Source organism: Ciconia boyciana, chromosome 10, assembly GCF_034638445.1.
Source record: "Ciconia boyciana chromosome 10, ASM3463844v1, whole genome shotgun sequence".
NCBI classification, from domain to species: Eukaryota; Metazoa; Chordata; class Aves; order Ciconiiformes; family Ciconiidae; genus Ciconia; species Ciconia boyciana.
This window is the reverse complement of record NC_132943.1, coordinates 31,547,634-31,560,609: the sequence shown is the minus strand read 5'-3', so window position 1 is coordinate 31,560,609 and position 12,976 is coordinate 31,547,634. Positions and strand designations below refer to the sequence as shown.

Genomic DNA, 12,976 nt, shown 5'->3' with positions numbered 1-12,976 from the left:
GTTAGAATTTACATGGGAAAGTTTCAGAAAAGTGCTAGTATGAAATTGTAGCAAAGGACATTTTTTTAACATAGTATCACTAAGAAAGATAAGGCAGAAAACAAAGATTTGCAAAAAAAAATTATATTTTAAAAAGTCTTTCCTTACTTTACAAGTATAAAAAGCAACATTTAAAAATCAAAATCCTGAAAGATACTCTGGAAAAACTGGCTTCTAAAGCACAAGACTTCCCTGTAACAACTCCCAAACAATGCCACAACTCCTGAAAATCCTGCATTCAATGAGCAAAGGTATGATCCAGCTCAAGTAACCCTTTTTTAATAACACTTTAAACCCCATAATCCAGCAGTTGACCTGACCAGTCTCTAAAGAATGTGTCGAGGCATTCTGTGGCTACAGAGCAAAAGGGTTGGCATGAATTGTAATATCTTTAATGCGAACATCATTAAGAGGTCGGTAGGTTTTCTCATTCACAGGCAGCTTCTCCAGTTCATCCAGGGTCTCCAAGCCATCAATAACTCTGGAAGAAAAGCAGAAGTGCTAGGAATCTCCTTCTAATAATGATTTAAATTTCACAATTGAGGTATCTCAAAGCACTTTACAGTTAAGTATCACAGGGCAAGGACTTCGCAAGCAAATGCTACAAATAAGACAACCAAAACATTATATATGGCATATAACGTATTTTGAAGCATCCATGACAGATTCTCATAAAAAGTACAAATAATTCCCACTGACCTAACAGTATCGTATTTTATACCAACCAAAGCTGTATAAAGACCCTGGCTGCACTTCCTGGCAGGCAGGACTGACCGATCATAGTATAGGTTTAAGTAGCAGCAAGGTACTGGCCACACCAAACCTCACTGTGAATTACTGAAATCTTACGGCTGGAAAATCAGCTTCCATATGTGAGATTATCATTTCTAACCTTCTGACTCAAAGACAAGATTGGACAGAATCGTTAATAATTGTGTAAATCTAATGGTACAAATATGTTTAGGCTTTCAGATTTCCTGTCCAGGCTAAAGAAGTGGCAAGAGAGATTCTTCTAATAAACCTCTTATTTTTTTGTTTAAATAACTAGCTCTGGTAAACCTTGGCAGCTTATTCCCCAGTAATGGACTTGGCAGAAAACATGTTGTGCTGTTCACAATTCAATTCAGTCACATTCATCAACTCTTTGAATCTAGGATGCCGAACTGTGGGCCAGCAGGGACTATGCATATGCTGTTCTGCTGATTCTGCAACTGGGGCAGTAATATCTTAAACTGCCACAGAAAATCTGGCAACGTTCATCTGTCAGAGCCTCTACTCTTTACTAAGAAAGATGTCTAAAAAAAACTTCCAACCACACTTCTAAACAAACTCAGAAATGAAAGGAACACCTATACTTGGATGCCTATAAACAATACAAGTGGTCAAAAATTGTATTTTCACATTTCAATAGTTTCCTTTGAATATTTAACTCCATTTAATAAAGGCAACTTTTTCTCAGCAGATTCACTTGTACCCTAGAGACTTTTTTAACAACAAGCAAAAGAAAAGACATTACCATGATTTTGAGGTAGAAAAAGCAGTATCTGAAAGACTCAAAAATTAAACATTTGCTTTAAGGATGATATCTTATCAGTAGTGCCTATCAACATAACAATGTTTTAAAATAATGATGCATCTCAAACAATCTCATCTGATTTTATAAACTGTCAGTTCTGTGAGTTTTATCATCTGACTAACAGGAAGCTCCACCTGAACAGAAGCATGACCATGTCAGTACCACACCTATCCCCACCTCCAGTCCCAAATCAGATTCTTGCCTCTCAGTAACCCCTACAACTGTGTATCCAGTTGTTCTGGAGTTTGCTTAAAATCAGGCTGTATCCATTTGGGCATGGGTGAAAAGGCAAGCTGGAACAACTGGGAGGAGGGGGGAAGAAAGAAAAAAAAGCTCCATTCTTGAGGTAATTTTTAATATGCCTATTTCCCCTGAATTCCCTACTACTAAGAAAAATGGAGCAGCATTTTGGAGCAACTACTTCTGGTGACAGTGCAAGAGCATACATTTACATATACACATCCGATATTTTAAAGAGTTTTAGAATGAGAAGCTTCTAAATTTGCATTGCATGGGCCCTGAAACATTCAGATCCTTCACACACTATGATAAGGAGGCATGCAGTTGGATCACTCACTTCCCAAAGACAGTGTACTTCATGTCTAGGTGTGGTTGCTTGCCATAAGTGATGAAGAACTGCGATCCATTGGTATTCGGACCATTGTTTGCCATTGAAACTACCCCACGGACACTGTGCTGAAAGAGGGGAAAAACCTCAACATGAATACACATCCGTGAAAGCAGGACTTTAACCTGTACAAAGTGCTCTGGGGCTTAGTACTCTGCCTCAATACCATTATTAAGAACAAATCTTGGTTGCTAATATATTCCATCACAGTCCATAATTAGCTCCTCAAAATTGCTCTTACAATGAAAAATTACTTCTTTGCCTTCAGTGCATGAAAAATACTTTGTTACAAATTCTTTCTACTTCTGTTCTCAGTGATGAAAACCCTCAAACCTAACTTGCCAAGTACAAAAATGCCTGCTCCTATTTTAATAATAAGCTTTCTATCCCTTTATTGCCAGACTATACTTTGCTTCACAATTACAAAAGAGGTATTTAATACAGTACAACACAATGCTGATCGTTCTCCAACCTGTAAGGAAAATTCATATGAAAACATAACTGCGTATGGAGAGCACAGAAATACCTTTAGGTATTCACTGAATTCATCTTCAAACTTCTTGCCCCAGATGCTATTACCTCCTTTCCCAGTGCCTGACAAAGAAGCACCACAATAGATTACTGGATTTTCAGACTGAAAAATCCAGAAACTACGTACTGTTGTAACATTTTACAACAAAGACCCTAGATAGACTGTAACTCATTTGAGGTAGGGATCAGGTTCTCATGTCTTGATACTGAGCAGAGACACAACTCTATATAAGGAACACCTGTTAAGTAGTAGAACAAAACACTGACATATCCTCAAATTAAATTCAGTATGAATATAAACTGACACGCAGTTGAGTCAGATTTTCTGCCAAACAGTTGACACTGTCTGGGACATTTTGCCCAAATGCTTTAGAGGCAGTGTAGCCTTTCAGGCAGAAACTAGAGAAACCATAGTAGCAACTGCTACCTGTTCAACAGCTGGTAAGTCAGCAGAACCATCATATTTAGTGGAAATAGCTGGAAAAACTAAAGTTTGTAGAATGCTTTACTACTGCATGATTATTTAGAACTAGGGTAACGGCTGCTCTCCTGTAAGCTCACCACAGAAAACTAATCTCATCATAAAAATCTCTATCAACAATACAATGATTCTTATATTTTATTTTTACTTTATTTATGTTTTTAATATTCATACTTATAATTCCTTTATATTTCTTTATATTTTATTTTTATGTACATTTTTCTATAGAGACCCCCTGACAGAAGAATTTACCTAATGGATCCCCTGTCTGAACCATGAAGCCCTTTATATTCCGGTGAAATACGCAGCCATTGTAGTAGTTACTAGCACAAAGAGCCAGGAAATTCTAAGGAAATGAAACAAACTGTATTAACAAACAATTCAGAAATAGTATTCTCCTACTAAAATAATGGCATTGGCAGGACCAAGACTAACCCTTTTGCCTCTGCTCTGCATTGTGACCATGTGAATTCCACAAGAGTATTGCCACAAAATAGTCATAAACAAATTATAGTTAATATGCTCCTTTGACACTGTCACAGATACAAAGGATTTTAAATAAAGCCTACAGCACAAGGTTGTCTGACCTGAGGAACAAATAAGAAGCCTGAGACATGCTCAGGAGTATCACTTCCATTCAACATTTTTATTTTGTAAATGTGCTTTTGTAATCAATAACTTCATGCCTCAGCTTTGTTAGTTAAAAAGTAAATTATTTCAATTTAACCTTAAGTTTATGGCAGAATGGAAAACCTGGGGCATCTGACAAACTGGGAGTGATTCTCACTCTTTTAAATTAAAATCAAATCTGTGCAAGTGCGAGCAAACCCAGGGAAATTTGGGAATCCCAAGCCATGTGCCATATTTGCCCTTAAGGGCAAAGGACACTTTGGAAGATGCTAGAACTTGGAGAGAAGTGGCCCTTAGCTAAACCTTATCTGGTGAGAAACAGGCAGCGAAGCTCTAGGCAGTATGACACAGTGCACAAGTATACAGTACACAAGTTCCACGAGTGGCACAGGCACTGTACCAGCCTAAAATGTTAGTATTCCATTACGTGAAAAGATGAATTGCAAAAGCCACTTCACCTCCTCTACAGTCTTCGCTATTTCTACTGCTTTGTTTCACACTAGGCAATCCCGCTCCTGTTACTTGACTTACTTCGCAAGTCTTTGGTGTACGCTCACAGAATAGTTCAATTTTAATATCTCCCACATCAGTATGCAGCGTGACAGCCTGAGCAAGAGGCAGAAAATAATAATTAAATTAGCAAAGGAATACTAACAGACTCAGTTTTATTTCCCAGTCCCACCAAGAACATAAGCAAGTTTCCACTGCATATAACCATTGTTTCAATATTTGGCCATAGGCAAGGCTATTGCCACAAAACTTCCACACTTCCAGTGAAATCACCAGAAAGCACTTGATTTCATTTAATTTCAAGACAAATCAAGTTCGCCATGGTAATGCAGAAGCTCTGTTTCATGCTGCTATGCTCCAGAGCTACATTATTCATTTGCAAACTGGACCTACTCAGTCACTTAACTGCCAAGTTGAAGAATCAAGGTTATAACTATTTCAGATGATGGCATGGTACACATACCTCACTGGTTTACAACCAGAGGAACAACTGATGTGTGTTACTTGCCTGCAGCCTTTGGAGTGATAAGGCTAGTTCTGAATGGCACTGTAAATAATCTGCCTTCACAAACAAGCAAATCTACAAAATACACACTTTTCTTAAGAATTTATGAATAACCTTCATAAAATTTAAAATGGCAGTTACCCAGCCACCTAAGCAAATATATCTCTATAGGCCAAATACATCACAGTGCTCCCATGGAAAGTGCTAAACTGTGCAAAAACAATTACTGTGGGGCTATACTGGGGATAAGTGTACAGGAAAACTAATAAAAATCAGCATCATGTTGATACTGGCATACTTATCCAGAAGAATACAAGTAAAGAAGACAAAATAACTGCCTGCAATGTCCATGAAGATGCTATAAAAGCTGTATGTACAGTTTAACACACAGTCTTATCTCTGTTTCCTGATTTGCTAAACTTTTAAAAGCCTGGAAGTGCAGAAGGTTACATACACTCAAGCAGGGCTATGTGCTTGCAACTTGAATAATGCTTCTGTAGTAAAAGAAACCAAACCAGATTACCAAGTATTAGCCAAAGTAAGATTAACATTTAGGACCTTAGAACTGAAAGTCTAATTATATTTTAGACTGATGTAAACTGGCCTATTTTCCTTTTCACAATATCTTGTTACAAGTCTGAAATGAAAACCTCAACTTTTCATTACAAATCCTTCACAGCATCAGAGTAAAATGTGTAATCCTTTGAGATGCAGAGCACCTATTCATTTTCCAAGAGATGACCATTTCAGAAAGAATGAAAATATATAAAAAGTGCTATTGTTCTCACCATGTCTGCTTATCAAAAAGCTGAGGTAGATTTGTATACAGCGATTTCCTGCAAAGAAAATATATGAAATTTGTTGGTTTTTTTCCACCAATCCCCAATTCTTTTTGATTCTAAAATATCTATGTGGTTATATGCTTTTACACCACGCAGTTTTACAGTGCCATTGAAGTGACTCTGTGGATAAATGTTTTACTTGCATTATGCAACTATGCAGCATATAAAGAACTAGAAAGGAGTAGAACAAAATAGCTTAGAGAAAGGAGGTGGGGGCAAAAAGAACACCCTTTCCTAAGGCGAAAGTTTATACTAAGCAATCGCAGCTTTTCGACAGATTATGGTTTTATAAATGACAGAAATTAACAGATGAAAGCCACACGCCAGTACCTAAACAGAAGTGTGATTTGGAGCCACCTTCTGACAGCTGTCAGTGCCTGCAACAGACAGATACCTGCATCCAAGCACAGGATCAAACTTTATCTTAGTAATATTTTCAAACAAAGCATTTGGAACGATGATAATAAAGTCGCCGTTGCCTAGAAAGCAACAGCTTTACACGCTAATTTCTTCTCTGTATACTGCCCTCCCTGGCTCGCCCCCAGCCTTGGCAAGGCCTCTCACAGAAGCCGGGGAACCCGCCAGCAGCCAGCTCCGGCCCGGCCTTCACCCCGGACTGCAGCCCGCCTTGGGCGGCGGGGCGCCAGGTCGAGCACCGGCACCGCGCACGCCGCGGTTAAGCATCCCGGGACCGACCGCGCTCACGGCAACCCACCTGCCTTCGGCTCCGATCTGACCAACGACAGCTTGGAGCTATCGCTCCTTTTCTGCCGATGTGAGGTACTTCCACCGAAAATCCACGCACAGGACGTGTGGAATCCGCACGCCCGCCACCCCCATCGCTGCAGGGCGCGGCGCGGCCCGGCTTCTCCACCGGCGAGCGACTCAGGCGGCACCGCCCCGCCCGGGGCGCCCGCCGTCCCCGCTGCCCCGCGCTCCCGCCAGCTCGGCCTCCCCGCGCCGCCCCCGCGCCTTCAGCCTCGCCCGCACGGAGGCCTCCCACAAACCTGCCGAGGCTGGACCCAAACCCAGCGCCCGCCGCCGGGAAGCGGCTCCCCTCACGCGGGCAGGAAGGGGCTGGGCCACCCTCGCCGCAGCTCACCGCCGGCACGGCGCGGAGAGGCCGCCCCCAGCCCCGCTAGCCCGGCGGAAGCGGCGGGGCCGGGCGCAGGCTCCGCCCCGCGGCCCTGGCCCTGCTCCAGCGTGAGGTGAGTGCGGGGCCCGGCGGCGGCGAGTCCTCCGCGGCGCAGGCCGCTGGCGGTGACTCAAGGCCGCCTCTCCCGGTCCTGCTTGCTCCCCCCCTCGCCGAGAGGCAAACGCTTCTCCGGTTGGATTCCGCGCGTCGGTTTTAGCGCGTGAAGATGGATGAAGTTAAAGCTCCGTACGTTTCTTGCACGACTCTACAGGGTCGTTTACGGTGTTTCACCGTGAGAGCCCCGAGGCACGGGGGGTGTGCTCCCGGCCGGCGCCCCGGGGCAAGGCGGCGGACCTCCGGCTGCGGCGGCTGCTGGAGGGAGGCTGGGCCGCGCTCCCCTCTGTCAGCGGGGCGGCATTCGCAGCCCCAGCACTCATAACTCTGCTGTTTCAGGCACTGAATTACCTAGGCTTATTCCTGCCTTTTTTTACCCCCTTTACAGATAGCTACATGCTGCTGCCTGGCACACAGCTGCTTCACCGGCCTCTCCGCTGCATCCGTGCTGTGGGCCGCCAGCCCTCGTGCTCCCTCATGAACCTCCGGGAGCTCGTTTCTGCCCTGAATGACTTTGCATCCCTCTCTCTGGCTGAAAGCTGGGACAATGTGGGGTTGCTGGTGGAACCAAGTCCTCCCCACACTGTGAACACCCTTTTCCTCACTAACGATCTCACTGAGGAGGTGATGGAAGAGGCAGTGCAGAAGAAGGCAGACCTTATTCTTTCTTACCACCCTCCTATATTCACACCACTCAAGCGAATAACATGGAAGACCTGGAAGGAACGGCTGGTGGTCCGAGCCCTGGAGCACAGAATCGGGATTTACTCTCCGCATACAGCATACGATGCCATACCTCACGGAGTCAATAACTGGCTAACAAAGGGACTCGGTGAGATTCTGCTAAAAACAAACAAAAATTTTAAAATTATTCATCAGTATATGTTATTTTATGTGGGGACCTTCCCTCATTTTCCTTTCTTCCAGCTTTCACAGGTATGATTTGAGTACGTCCTTCCCTCCCCCGCCCCATATTCTTCTAGTACTTCTGAGTACCCTAAACATATTTTAGGAATTTATCTTGGTGAGAAGTACCAGATACAAACGCTAGAGGACATTTTCAGATGCATGACTGTACTATTGGATGTAGTCAGAACTGGTGCAGCATATTTATTGTCCATCTTGGTTGCAAAGTTTAGACCACTGACTTTAAATCACTACCTTTAATTTATAAAGTGCAAGATCTCATTGTTTGCAAAGGACTTAAGGTACCTGAAATTATTCTAGATTTTTATCCTGTATTGTGGCTCAGAAATGAAAACAGCTATGTCTTTCCCAGCCTGATTTACAGATCAGAAACTATTTTGGTTTTGTACAATTCTTAGGATAAAACAGATGGCATTAAGAATGACAAATAATATATATCCATCAACTTCTTTGTGCTTAAAATATACTGTGCCTAATGGAGACAGCAGGGCAAGACGTCTTCACTTCTGGTCAGGGAAAATGGATTCAAGTGCAAAATTTGCATCTTCTTGTTGCATCTCTTTAGGATATGTGCTAAATCAGTATTAGGATACTTATCCAGCTTTATAAAACAGCAATCTTGTACTGTTTTCTCAGGTGCCTGTACTTCCGTCCCACTGCATCCATCAACTGCACCAAGCTATCCAGCTGAGGGCACTCACCGGGTAGAATTCTGCACAGACAACACTGAGCATCTGGACACAGTGCTGTCCAAAATCAAAGACATCCAAGAGATCTCCTGTCTCACTACTCTTCCTGCCAGGTATCTGCTTCGCTCTAATGTTTTATTCTTTCTGTTGTTTGAAACAGTAAGTTGCTGGAATTCTATTTTATTGTTGTAATTACTTTGTTCCTCTGTGCATTGCTGCTGTTTTTTTCAGCAGCAGGTCTAGAAACTTAAAGAATAATCATCCCTTTGTGATCAATCTGTGTTATACTAAATGGTAGCAGCAACTTAGTGTAGCATCACATAGATTAGAGTTGGTAAAGAAGAGTATTAACAGGAAATTTGATGAGGACGGTTGAGTTAAATTCCCTTATCTGTTTCTTCCAAGAGAGTAGACTAGACTAGGCTAGGCTATTACAATGCCTTCTTTTTTCCTTTCTCTGTGGTAGAATAGCCACTGGGATAGAATAGCTTTGTTTTATATTAATATGATGCTGAAATTTTATCTAGTTTCTTAGCAAGCACCAAGCATATCTTTCCTCAGGGTTGAAGGTGAGGAGCAAACACGAGTCAGTTTGAACTGCTCTCAGAAAGCACTGTTGGAGGTGGTGGCATTATTGTCCCAGAACAGCCTTCTTTATCACAAGACTGAGATTCTCTTATTACAAAAGGTAACAAAATCACTTATTACTTCCAGTGAATGTATTACTTGTGTGAGCTGAGTGCCCTAAACACTGAAATGCAGTACTATAGTAGCATCACAGGTTTCCTATGCTACCCTGTCGGTGCTCTGAAATACTGGCCTGTGGGGATTTGAAGCCACACACATTTTCCAAAACAATGCAAATAGTTGTGTGGCCTATACTAATTCTTAACTCAGTTCCAATAGCTAGTATAGTTAGTATGTTACATGGGAGAACATCACATACCTATTTTTTCATAAAGTTCAGAGGCATTCCTGAATACCCAATGTACTCATCTTTGTACAGTATGGAAAGCAATGCAAACTTCTGGGGTCAGCTTTCTCACAGTAATTTTAATTTCTTTTCAGCCTCCTCTTCCTCATACTGGAATGGGACGTCTGTGCACACTGAGCGAGCCAGTCTCCTTGTCAGACATAATTGAGCGTATCAAAAGCCACCTAAAATTACCCTACATCCGCTTAGCCGTGGGAATGGGGAAGACACTAGGTAAACAGGCCTGCAAGTACGACTGTCCATTAGATCTAGTATTCCAGGAAGACAAGGAGTGTGAGTGTGTGCATGAGCATGTGAAATACTGCTGCCTTGGATAGGTTTACTTCCAAGTAGTATGAAGCACTGTTAAAGACAAGAAACAGCATTTTAGAATTTAAATGATACAATCACGCAAAAAGAATCTCATCTGTATTTTAAATTGGAAGTTCTATATTATGCTGGTTGTCACTGTGAAGAAGGGACAGTACAAGTTGAACACAAGACATCCTTTTTCATAATTTGTATAATGACTAAGATTTTTTTTCCCCCCAGGATATCAGACACAAATGTGTACCATTTCATTGTACACTCCTTTTTTGTGACTGAATGTTAAATTTCAAAGCACCTTAAAATAGTAAGATGCTTTATGGTATCCTTATGAACATGTAACTATCCATGTTTTGATGAAAGAGAAATAGTGGCAAAGAAGGTGAACTATCCTAGCTCAAACAGTGGGTCACTAGTAAAATGTGGAGCAAGTGTCCTCTTATCCCAGTTACCTATCCTAATCTCCAAGGAGCACAGCTATTAGAATTTGTGAGAGCAAATTTGTTGAGAACTCTTTGTAACTTATGAGACAGAAGTCTTACTAGAAGCCTCTTATACTATCAATTGCATGAAAAAACCCACAAACTATTTTGAAGCCTCTCATTGTGTGGGATTGTAGTGGTGTGGCTCCACTTAAATCAACAGTAATTACATGGCAACATACTGTAAAACCTTAACAGAATTTGAAAACTCTCTCTCTGTGTTGTGTGTCCCCTCTCTGTAGTGAATGTAATATATATGGAGAATTAAATTTCCTATCACTATCACATATGTAATAGCTTGGAATCAGCAATCATAGCAAATGGGCAAATTTTAAATGGCGTGGAGCAGCTCTCAGCTTGCATTGAGATTGGCCTTCTGAGAGCTAAAAGTTAGGAACCAGTATATCTCAGATGCAAAATGCTGCCTTAGTGGTATCATTAGTTGGAAAACTAATGATGGTAGAACATGAGTCCTGGAAGGAGTAGCAGCCTATTAAAGGGTTCAGAAACATAACTAAGTAACACCTCACTAGGAGAGAACTAGCCAGCAGCCAGCCTCTGTGCTGTAGTTTTCTGCAAACTTTCCTACCCCTTGAAGAAAAAGATCTACACATCTATTTGGTACACAGAGGATTTTGCTGTATTATTAGAGATGTTAAAGGCCCATGACCATTTAAAACTGACAGATGTCTCTTCCTCCAACAAATTTACATTGACCCTAAAATCAAGGTAGTATTATTGTGAAACAATTAATAACAATACTGACATGAAGGCTGAAGGGGGGAGGGAAGGGCAGAGGGAAAAGAGTTTAATTATGGCACCTTGTATTCTGCAGAATCACCAGTGAAGAAAGCTGCTCTGTGTGCTGGTTCTGGGAGCAGTGTCCTGAAGGGAATGGAAGCTGACCTCTATCTCACAGGTAAAAGATTATGTTGCTGTTTTGTTATCTTTATAAAAATAGTCACTAGGAAAATAAAAAAAAGGAAAAAAGAAAAGAGTTGACTGGCTGTTGAAAGATTTGGCCAGAAAGAATTACCTGTTATAATTGAGAAACAATCAGTTAGTTATTGGAACGATAGAAGAATAACATTAAAGTAGAGATATCATGGATCAGATGGCTGTGTGGCACAGCGAAGGTTATTTGAATTAAAACATTGCTATACAGGCATTATTTCAACACAACATCAGTGTTGATGGCAGTCTATCGCAACCTTCAGTGTGTTTGTCCTTTGGCAAGATACAAGGTATTTCCTTAGTTCCCTAGAGAATTCCTTAATGGAAAATGGAATATAATACAGTCTACAGAATCTTCCAAAGGAACCCCATAGTGTATCTGACCAAAGGGACACTTAGTCCATTATCCTCTTTTCTGACAGTGGGACAGCTACTCTCTACAGCTTGCTCAACAATGTGAAGGCTGCCTTGCATTCTGTAGTACTTAATTCAAGTTCTTTGGCAAGGCACGTCCCATCTGCCCTTTATATACAGCCCTGCAGATCTGACCCTCAGACACCCTCTTCGCAAGGCTTCCCAATGCCGTCCTCCATCACAGCAACCCACATGACATCCAGACAGTCCACTTCCAAACCACTCTGCGCACTCTTATTTCCTGCCCAAAGTGGCAAGATCTACCACTATTCAAAGAGGACAAGGAATTTCTGTGGTTTAGTCTCTTGTATACAGGGAATATCAGCTGAAAGTCCTTCAAGGGACACTAGAGTAGGTGTGTTCCATGTTCTTATACTGAGCAGATGGTGTTGTATTCCCCCTTATGGGCTACATCCCCTGTTAAGTCTTCCCAGCTTCTAGCTAAGATTCTGCATACGTTGCGAAGAACTGGTTACCTAAACCGTACTGTTAGTGATCTACATGGCATTTCTTTCTCAAAATGGCAGGAGAGATGTCCCACCATGACATTCTGGATGCAGTTGCCAATGGGATAAGTGTTATTCTGTGTGAACACAGTAACACTGAGCGAGGCTTCTTGTTAGAGCTGCGTGACATGCTAGCTATCCACCTACAGAACAAAATCAACATAATTGTGTCTGAGAAAGATAGAGATCCTCTCCAGGTGGCATAGGAAAAAAAATAAAAAGAGGAGTGGGAGAATTCACTCAAGAGTTTCATGGTATCTTGCACAGACCTATCCAACTGCAAGCTTAATGAAGATACTCTGAATTGCTTCAATACAGAATGATTATATTATATGTTCCATTAAAGTTTGGGATATATTTTGTCATCTGTCAGATAAATAAATGCTTGTTTTGGGCTACAGAAGGCTGATTTACTCAATTACTGGGCTGCACTTGAATAAATTTACTGTTACTGCATACACTTACTAGATATATTTGATAACTTGATACTCAAGGATTGGTTTGGGTAAAATATAAAAACCTGACTTATCTCTAGTTTTAAGCTTACACAACAGTTCTACCCTACTGCAGTTATGTCAAATCATGTCAGTACAAATCACTGATATTTTAGCTAATAAATCTCCTGATAATAGTTAATGAAAGGGGGTGGATCAGCCACGTGCATGAACAGCTTTATTAAGACACCACTCATATGCAAACATAGAACGCAATTC

At 41.6% G+C, this 12,976-nt stretch overlaps 3 protein-coding genes across 9 annotated transcripts in view; 1 reads left to right on the top strand and 2 right to left on the bottom strand.

The window, feature by feature from the left end:
- Window positions 1-107: 107 nt before the first annotated feature.
- PPIL3 (peptidylprolyl isomerase like 3) lies at window positions 108-6,840 on the bottom strand. Of its 2 annotated transcripts, XM_072874125.1 has the most exons (8): window positions 6,750-6,778; window positions 6,073-6,136; window positions 5,689-5,736; window positions 4,417-4,491; window positions 3,508-3,601; window positions 2,770-2,837; window positions 2,193-2,311; window positions 108-520 (listed from the first exon to the last, which is right to left on the bottom strand). In XM_072874125.1, the coding sequence occupies exons 3-8, from the start codon at window positions 5,689-5,691 to the stop codon at window positions 394-396; spliced, it is 486 nt and encodes a 161-aa protein (XP_072730226.1). In that variant the 5' UTR covers window positions 5,692-5,736; window positions 6,073-6,136; window positions 6,750-6,778; the 3' UTR covers window positions 108-393. The 2 variants fall into 2 exon arrangements, with proteins under 2 accessions (XP_072730226.1, XP_072730228.1); XM_072874127.1 differs by lacking the exon at window positions 6,073-6,136 and having other exon boundaries at window positions 6,750-6,840.
- ORC2 (origin recognition complex subunit 2) overlaps window positions 108-12,976 on the bottom strand; it is a 32,188-nt gene continuing 19,319 nt past the window's right edge. For 5 of the 6 annotated variants that reach the window (XR_012044280.1, XR_012044281.1, XR_012044283.1 and 2 more), the window contains 4 exons: window positions 6,750-11,353; window positions 6,073-6,136; window positions 5,689-5,736; window positions 108-520 (listed from right to left, as the gene is read on the bottom strand). The gene's annotated coding sequence lies outside the window, so the exon portion shown is untranslated. The remainder of the gene's footprint in view (window positions 521-5,688; window positions 5,737-6,072; window positions 6,137-6,749; window positions 11,354-12,976) is intronic. The other variant, XR_012044285.1, reaches the window with a different exon arrangement.
- NIF3L1 (NGG1 interacting factor 3 like 1) lies at window positions 6,984-12,694 on the top strand. Its single transcript, XM_072874124.1, has 7 exons — window positions 6,984-7,123; window positions 7,380-7,823; window positions 8,555-8,720; window positions 9,169-9,295; window positions 9,676-9,814; window positions 11,225-11,308; window positions 12,285-12,694. The coding sequence occupies exons 1-7, from the start codon at window positions 7,108-7,110 to the stop codon at window positions 12,467-12,469; spliced, it is 1,161 nt and encodes a 386-aa protein (XP_072730225.1). The 5' UTR covers window positions 6,984-7,107; the 3' UTR covers window positions 12,470-12,694.

Excerpts from the sequence above, each read along its gene's own strand:
- PPIL3 (XM_072874127.1), bottom strand. Across the intron at positions 2,838-3,507 it reads TCAGACAGGGGATCCATTAG|GCACTGGGAAAGGAGGTAAT; the intron begins GTAAATTCTTCT and ends CTTCTTTGTCAG. Across the intron at positions 521-2,192 it reads AAGTACACTGTCTTTGGGAA|AGTTATTGATGGCTTGGAGA; the intron begins GTGAGTGATCCA and ends CTTTTCTTCCAG.
- NIF3L1 (XM_072874124.1), top strand. Across the intron at positions 7,824-8,554 it reads CTGGCTAACAAAGGGACTCG|GTGCCTGTACTTCCGTCCCA; the intron begins GTGAGATTCTGC and ends CTGTTTTCTCAG. Across the intron at positions 9,815-11,224 it reads GGGAATGGGGAAGACACTAG|AATCACCAGTGAAGAAAGCT; the intron begins GTAAACAGGCCT and ends TGTATTCTGCAG.